The 8,607-nt window shown below is 35.5% G+C and overlaps 1 protein-coding gene across 6 annotated transcripts in view; it reads left to right on the top strand.

Moving 5' to 3' along the window:
* Window positions 1-8,324, top strand: part of TBC1D4 (TBC1 domain family member 4) — a 90,067-nt gene extending 81,743 nt beyond the window's left edge. For all 6 annotated transcript variants that reach the window (XM_072410607.1, XM_072410614.1, XM_072410600.1 and 3 more), the window contains 3 exons: window positions 346-515; window positions 1,370-1,546; window positions 2,318-8,324. In XM_072410607.1, the coding sequence (XP_072266708.1) occupies window positions 346-515; window positions 1,370-1,546; window positions 2,318-2,551 (581 nt within the window). In that variant the 3' untranslated portion in view covers window positions 2,552-8,324. The remainder of the gene's footprint in view (window positions 1-345; window positions 516-1,369; window positions 1,547-2,317) is intronic.
* Window positions 8,325-8,607: the final 283 nt, after the last annotated feature.

Below are 8,607 nucleotides of genomic sequence, written 5' to 3'. Positions count from 1 at the left end.
ATAAATATAATAATTATACCCGGGAGTTAATCCTAAGAATTACAGGCCCACAATATAAACAAAAATTTCTACGCAAAAAAAATAGGATCACTTTTTGCATCAAAAAATGACAGAATTAGAACGCTAGGGGGGCTAGTCTATTTGTTTCCTATTTTCCATTATATGGTCCAGGATCATATAACCATTCAAATAATTTGAGAGGAATCTATTGAGTAGGCATCACACTTTTAGAATGAGGTCAGTAATGGGAAGTTAGTGTAATTTAAAAGACAAGCAGCAATAAAAACTTGACACTCATAATCATTAATATAGTTTTTAATTAATGTATGTACATTTTCTCCCCAGATATTATTTTTGTACAAGGAACTGAAGTGATTTTCAAAGTAGCCATTTGTCTTCTCAGCAACAATAAAGAACGAATTATGGCATGTGACAACTTTGAGAGTATTGTGGATTTTCTAAAAATCAATATACCCGATATGACAAAGGACACTATGGAGAAAATGATTACGCAGGTGACCTGGTTTTGTAAAATCTGCATCCTGGTGCAAATGGCATATTGACAAATTACATTTTTCAGTGGCATTCTATTATTCTTACAAATACTGCAGTCCGTTATGTAATTGACTGTTATGATACTATAAATACTCTGTTATTTTAATGTAGATTATGGATTGCTCTGATTATGTACATTTTCATACAGTCTATTCTATAGAATAACAATCTGAATTAGATGGCAGTAACATCATTAGAAGGAAACCGGTAAACCAACTGGTTCCAGTCAAAATCACCATCGGTATCCGCATATACCTACCCTTTCTCCAATTCCCTTCACTGATCCGTATCCCATGAAGAGCTGTATGCAAGCTACAAATCTCAACCAGAGTTTACATGCTCTCCCTGACACCTAGTGACAGCACTGATGTCTGCTTGGTAATTACCAGCACTGCAATATTTAGGAAAAATGTCCAATGCTCCACTGTATATAGAAATACTGGGTGTTTCTTTTTGTTGCTAGCAGCAAACAGAGCAGTGGGTAAAATTAAATTGCTATAGGGGCTTGAACATGAACCTGTCAGTTTAAAGATCTAGAAAAAAAATCTTATTTGTGGCATTATTTGAGTATAAATGATGTTGTAGTAGCTGTATAATGAAGTATGAATATGGTACAGCTTACTCAATAAGATTATCTGGAGACCGCCCAGGTGTATAAGACCACTTAAACATTCATATTTAACCCCTTCTGCAACATCCTAGTCCCTGTGGAGCTAAACTAGATGCCAAGTGTTTACAAAAAAAATATAGTATAATAGTTCTTATCTAAATCATAGAAGGAATGCCCTGAACAGGTTTTATCTTTTTAATACAGGTTTTTGAAATGGACATTTCCAAACAGCTTCATGCCTACGAAGTTGAATATCATGTAATCAATGATGAGATGTTGGAAGCCTCCAATTCTTGTGATGATACAGAGGCCTTCCAGAAGCTTGAAAAAGCCAATAACCAGCTAAAAAGGCAAAACATGGACCTTCTGGAAAAGTTGCAGGTAAGAAGAAAATGTTAGCCCTGAAAAACTTAAATCAACAGAGTAAATGTCTACTTTTTAGGATATATGGAACTTGCCTAGTTCTGTAGTATATGCAAAGGGTAAAAAAAAGTATTCATATGGGACTGATTGATTCAAGTTAATTTTAAATTGTCTACATCAGCTCTTAGGATTCCAGCTGCCAGGAGAGAAACAATGGAAGCCTATTTTTTGTTATTACTCTGAGTAATTTCTGTTTCACATATGTGCAGTCTCCATGTAATGGGTGTCCCTCAAAAATAAGTCCATAGATAAAAGAATACACCCAGAAAGGGTGTGCTGTTATCATCTTGTCTAGGAACCGTTAGAAGCTAACTTCAGTGCTGGAAATTTAGCTCATAGAAACATTAACATATTTTGATTAATTTGATTAATTAATTTTGATAATTGTCTTCTCATAATAGTCAACCCCATGGACTTCCTTGTTAGTGAAATACATTTGTAAATTGTAGAAGACTGATCCAGTGGCTTTTCTGTAAAAGCGGTTTCCATTTGCGAAACAAAATAACGGTGCAACTTATGTAACAAAGCACACACACACACACACACATATATTTATTGCATTGTGATTACATTGTGTAATGACATTCTATGTTACATTATATAACCATTTTTTGTTGAAAGAATAAAAGTGTAGGTCAGAACTGCATCAATGATTTGTCCATGTGCCAAGGATAATGGATGTTTCTCTCTCCTAGAAGTCATTAGCTTGTTCTTTTCTTTTTATAATAGGTAGCTCACACCAAAATTCAGAATCTGGAAACCAATGTTGAAACAATTTTATCTCGAGAAAGCAAAATGAGACACTTGATCCGATCTCTGGAACAAGAAAAATCAGCGTATCAAAGGGCTATGGAGCAAATGAAGAAATACATGCCAGTTCATGTACTGACAGACTGTGAACTTTTGCTAAAGGATCTTAACTGTAGCCCAAACAACAAAACAAAGACAGGAAATAAGCAATAAACACACAGCATGTGCTGTTCTGGCATGAGGTTACGTTGTTTCCTAAAAATTAAAAGCAAAGACAACAGTTCATGCATGCTCTGATGAAGGACTGTGGATTCAATGCATGATCATGTACTTTCACTGGTGTTGGGGCTTGTGCACAGGTTCAATATGGAGTAGCCTACAGCCTTCGATTTATGAGATTTTCAGTATGCAAAACGATGGTCATTGCATTCGATGCTAAAAAAAAAAGGGAAAAGCATTTTGTTTTTATGTGTAATTTTATAAGCTGACACTTGAATTCAGCAGTCAACATTCTATATCAACTGTCAGTCATGATGAACACTTCATAGGGAGAGAAATAATACTTGAAAATGAATGATGTTTCCCAAAGAACAGCATGGTTCACAAGTCTGTTGTGAATAGCTTGTATGAACTTCTCTTTATTTGTGCCTGTCATGATTCTACTGACATTTGTTACACGCGTGTAGAGTTTTTATTGAGGAATCACTACGTCTTGTTTATAGACAATCTTTTGATTGCTCTTTCTTTGTGTAATATTTTTTTTGCCTCTGTTATCCTAGTGTTGGCTAGAAATATGCTTAAACACTTGTAACAAGGTCAGAATTTCAGAGCGACCTTTGTTGGTCATGTCAATAAAGATTTGTGAATGACCCCCTTGAAATTTTAATCCTACCAGAATAAAAAATTTAGGACCTGGAGAAAAGTAAAAATGTAATTTGTGGTCCATCGTAACAAATTTTTTTTTTTTAATGGCGTGATTAAAAAAAGAAAAAAATAGACCACAAACTACAAAGGGCAGCAATGTCTATTTTGAAAAGATAAACTTGAAATGTAATGTAACACTGTTAAAAAAATTATGTTAAAGTAAACCTGTTGGTAACAGAGGTTGGGCAAATTGGTGGCTTACAGTCTAGGCACTGTACCTTCCAGAAGTTCTGCCAGAAGTTGTTTTACTTCCTAGCAGTGTACCCATTCCTCAATGCAAAGCTTGAGACGCTTATCACAGGTCCAGGCACAGCCATATGGTGGCATGTCTTAATATATACAAAGAGCCACTCCAAGAAAGTCCCTATATACCTAGCCTTCAGGATGACAAGGGACAGCCATGGGTATATCTGTACAAAAATCTATAGTCTGACTTTTTGTGCCATCAGCTACCAGATGAAGTTTTATCACCCGTTTTACAGGGGAACATCAGTGCTGTCTGCATGAAGTTGCTTGAAATACAGTTAAAGCCAAAACACACGTTTCTTCAGATAACATTTGGACACCTAGCTGACAGATTTGAACAAGTACAGGGTATGGTTTGGTGGCAGTAACTACCCACAGATATTGTATAGTATCTGTGTATATAGTAAAAATTGTGTTTTTTTTAATCAAAGGTATTTAAAATGCCCCCTAATATTGCATTTGATTATTGATTGTTCACATTTAATATATGATTCTGAGATAAAAGGCTTCTGGAAATTTTGAGGTTTCCATTTTGAAAATAGCCAGAAGTTATTTTATTTGTGGAGAGTTTTACTTTTATTAAAATTGTACTTTGTGGCATTTTTATTCTTTACAAGGAGTTATACACAAAGATATCCAGGCATTCACTGATGGAGCAGAATTAATTTATTTGTATGTATATAGCAGCAGCAGGAATAACACTGTCCGTAGCAGATCAATAATAAGAAAGGCACAATGAAGGTAAATTGTCAATTTCCAATATAATCACTTGTTAAATACATAGTTACAATCAACAACCACAAAAACACTGCTTATAAATCAGGGGACTTTTCAGGCATATATCACCATGTTTTGTTCTTCTGATCTATAATTTAAATGTAAATTAGACCAGAGTTACAAATGTATTAATCTGCTCATTGGTGTGGTATTATTCTTTAAAATGCATTTATAATTTTTTTTTTCTTTCATATAATATTTTATTTCAATCAGTTTTGAAAAAAAAACTGTACTGAAGGTAATATGTAGGATGCTAGTGGTGAGCTTCTTCAGAAAATGCCGGTGGCCTGGCTGTTGAGCTAATTTGTTTTAGAAGAATCTGACTGCTTTTCTGGCAAGTAGGCATTCTAAACTTCCTTTTAAAAAGTGCTTTATCCCCCATGCCAGTACAGTTTAGTAAGGGAGCAAACCCACCTCACAATGTGGCTGTGGGAGTTTTTCCTTAGTCATCTGGGCTGGATAGTGAACTGCTGGCATCATTCTTCTAATAAAAAGGGGTTCTCTAGCCACTGGTATCATGAAATCTTTTAAGTAATGGGGCAATATTACCACGTTGAATTACAGAGATGGCAAAGGGTAGTTGCTGAAGTACTCTACTAACTTGATAAGTATGCATACCCATGACATCCATTCTCTGACATTTTTACTAAGGTCTTATACTCAGCTAAACTTTTTAAAAGCTGATCAATCCCACATTCCTTCAAATCGAGCACTGAAGGCTCCACAAGTCTGTTTAGCTCTGAAAGTTCCGGGATTATCCGATTCCTGTGCCCCTCTCCTGTTGTTCATTCCTCCTACCCTGCCTTTATAACTACAGTAATAAGCATTGGTGTAGGGTTGAGACAAAGAAACCACAGCACATGGCAGTAAGTCAGGCATTCCGCACCCCTGGAAATGCTAAAGATTCTGACTAAGGCTGCAACCCGGGAATAGAAGATCATAGATACAGTCCACCAGAGAGGTGAGTATGAACTTACACAATGAACATACTTTTGGAATTTGTTACTTGACTGACTGGGTAACTGATTCATTGACTGGGTGATAAAATTAAAGATCAGAAAAGTCTAAAATAGAGCACAACCCTGCAATCTTGGCTAACATTTACGTAGAGAGGAAAAGGGTAAAGTAAACCGTGAGGGTTGTTTTATAGCAATTGTAGCACCTTTATTTCAGAGTCCTGCTGACATCAGATCCTCTTCTGATCTGTAAAGAATGAGCCAGTACTAACATTTTGCTCATATGTATGGGTCACTTTGGGCTTTACTGAATGTTGGCGCTGCATCATGATATCGGTTTTGGGGAAAATAGAGCATTAAGCTAAACTCAGTTCACAACAGTTCTTGTCCACTGATTTTCATCATTCCCACCGCAATTCCCCTCGATGTTTGCATGCAGGTCCATGCAAATTCAGCTATTCAAGTATTATTCATTTGTCTTAGTACTCTTTTTTTGTTGTGAAATTAAACACTTACTTATGTGATTTAGCTGCCATAAAGTGCCCTTCTCTGACTATAAATCAAGTTTACTATTGATGCTTTCTTTTTTCAAAAATCCTCCAGGTTATCATACTAATCCATTTACTTTACTATCTTCCTAGTTACTGGCCAGACTGAAGATCAATAGCACTGACTTGAAGTGTGATTATATTGGGTCAGTTATTATGAAAGTATCATTGCTTTACATAAGTATTACAGCGGGACAGCTAGCTTTATTGGAATCAACCAAAGACTTGAGCACAGGTTTCCTTTAAATTCTGCAAACTAGTTTCAAAGCCTTGGCTTGGTGTTAGTGCCTTAGGAAAACATTGCACTAATGTAGGAGCCATTAGATAGCAATGATAGTTACCAATGGTACCTAATTACATTCATTATTTAAAAAAAAGCTCACTTAGCCCCCAATATATTATTTCATTTAAACAGGTAAGGAGTTGTGAATTGTATTGTCTACTTTGTATATCTCTTCAGGGCTCCAGAGAGAGCTCCTCAACAATGGCCTGAGCTCTAACAGTAGCATTGATCCAGCCAAACATTTGCAGTGTATTCTGCATAAAAACACAAATTGAAGAAGGGGGCTCCTAGGTATAGATTTGGGTGGTGTTTAGACCTTTTAAAAGCTGATGTCCTTTTAGTTGGGCAAGCTCTTTCATGAATAATGCTACACTTTTAAATATGTATATTAGCTGTATGCCCTCCTTTTATACAGCATAAAAATAGCTTTAGGATAACTCAAATCTAACTAATCTAATCTCGTTTTAGCTATTTAGCTCTTTCAGCCATTAACCACTTGGAAATCCCAGAACAGTCTTTGAGCATAATTTATTTTTGGCACAGTTGCATTTTCAATAGATGATTAAATTGTAACAATGTGAATTATTCAGGTTTTACAGCTTTTAAAAAATATTTCAGTATATAATGTTAAAACTGAATCTCAGTATATAATGTTAAAACTGAATCTCAGTATATCATGCATATTCTTTTTTTTTTGTCTTTTCTGAAAGAAAACATCCTTCAAAAAAATTTAGGCATTTTCTTATTTTATATCTTAGATGTTTTATTCTTCATGTAGCTGCAGTTATAATATTTTAAAGACAATAGAACTTTGCTTATTTAAAGAAAGAAAGTTCTTTTTTATTTATTTTTTTTCCGGCAAATCCTATGACTCAGGATTCATTTTTTTAATAAAATGTGCAATTAATTTTACTTATGAATTAGGAAATTATCCATATCTCATAGTGGTGTATCTGTGGCATACCTAAGATGTACCAGCCAGAGCCTGCAGCAAAAATGTTCTGTATTTAAGATGTTTTGTTCCAGCGTGGAAATACCCTACACCAGACAATCATACAGTGCAAGCAGGATGGCACTATTTAAATTTGTGTTACTTGGCTTTGGATGATTGGCATTATGCTGAGCTGCTGTTGTCCCTTTGGTGCATCTGAGGTTCCCTAGGGGCCTCTGTATATGTTCCCATGTATTGGGACACTGTTGTGACTATCATTTGCTGCATAGCACAGGGATAGCTGTCTTTGCTACCATCACTTACCCTGATTTAAACAAAACGAGGGCTTTAATGAAAATGAGTGTTTTGATTGTGCCCCCTCCCATTCCATCCAATATTCAGATAAAAAACACCATCCTCTTGACTTACTGTGCCTAACGCTAAATATGGTCCTGCAACCCAATTCTGACAATATGATGATAATCATTCATTCCATTCTGACATAAGCTTTGATTAGCTTGGAGTCTAAATACACAGTGCTTGTCTTCTTCTATCATGAGTTGCTGCTTAGGTGGGAAATATCTAGCCTGGCTGATTGATTTTTCATCTGGTTTTTATGTACTGAGATTGCTGTGTGGTCATTTTTACTGCATAAACTATCCAACTGGGAGAATTTGTTGGGCTAGCAGTTACTGAGCCACAAGACTTGCTATGTAGTGGTAAAATAAAAACTGGATATGATATCGTAGCAATAATTCCATCCTACATTAGATTTTTTTTTCATTGGCATTACATCAGGTATTTGTACTGTGTGATGCAAGTGCAATTTTACTAAGTTAATTAGGAGCATTATGATATTTTTGTGTGACGGCTGTTCAGTTACTGGAATTTTAGAATCGTCAGGCAGTTAGCAGTATGCATTGATTTTGTGTATATAGAAAATTTCAGAGATCTAACACTGCTACAAAACTCACAGATTAGCCTTTGCATGGCACATTAATTTATGGGGTTCTCAGGAGAAACTGTTTGATTTTGAAAGTCCTCAACATTATTGGCTAAAGTCAAAAGTAATGTTCCATTGATAAAGACCATATTGACTCATTGCAAAGCCATAAGATGTTTTACAGAACTTACACATTTTGTGCTGACAGTGTTTAAAATGTGATCTCAATGTGCAAACCTGTGCCAAATTTGGATATTTGTTCTCCTACATCCTAACTGATATTGCTATATGTATTTGCTTTCTATGCAATAATTCACTCAAAGCACCAGTCCCTCCTCTCCACCTAAAAAAAAATAATAAAATGTCTTTTGAAAAATACATTCGTATGTTTTTCTTTGAAGAAACAAAACACAATGTGGCTTTTAAATTACTTTGATAAAATAATATGGGTCCAAAGCTATAGATTGGCATTGAGTATAGTAAGGAATGGCTGTGGGGTGGTAAAAGTCTGGAGTTTATTTCTGAATCCTTTCTACACTCTATGAAATAGTAAAGAACTGTTCTGCTTGCACTTTGCCCAAGCCACACAACCACAACCTCTACAAAATAATTATTTTAGTGGCAAAATAGGGGACATGGCAGCACACTGCGAAAGAGTACA

This window comes from Pyxicephalus adspersus, chromosome 1, assembly GCF_032062135.1.
Source record: "Pyxicephalus adspersus chromosome 1, UCB_Pads_2.0, whole genome shotgun sequence".
Classification (NCBI taxonomy): Eukaryota; Metazoa; Chordata; class Amphibia; order Anura; family Pyxicephalidae; genus Pyxicephalus; species Pyxicephalus adspersus.
Note: the sequence above shows the minus strand (reverse complement) of the source record. Positions and strands in the feature narration are given on the sequence as shown.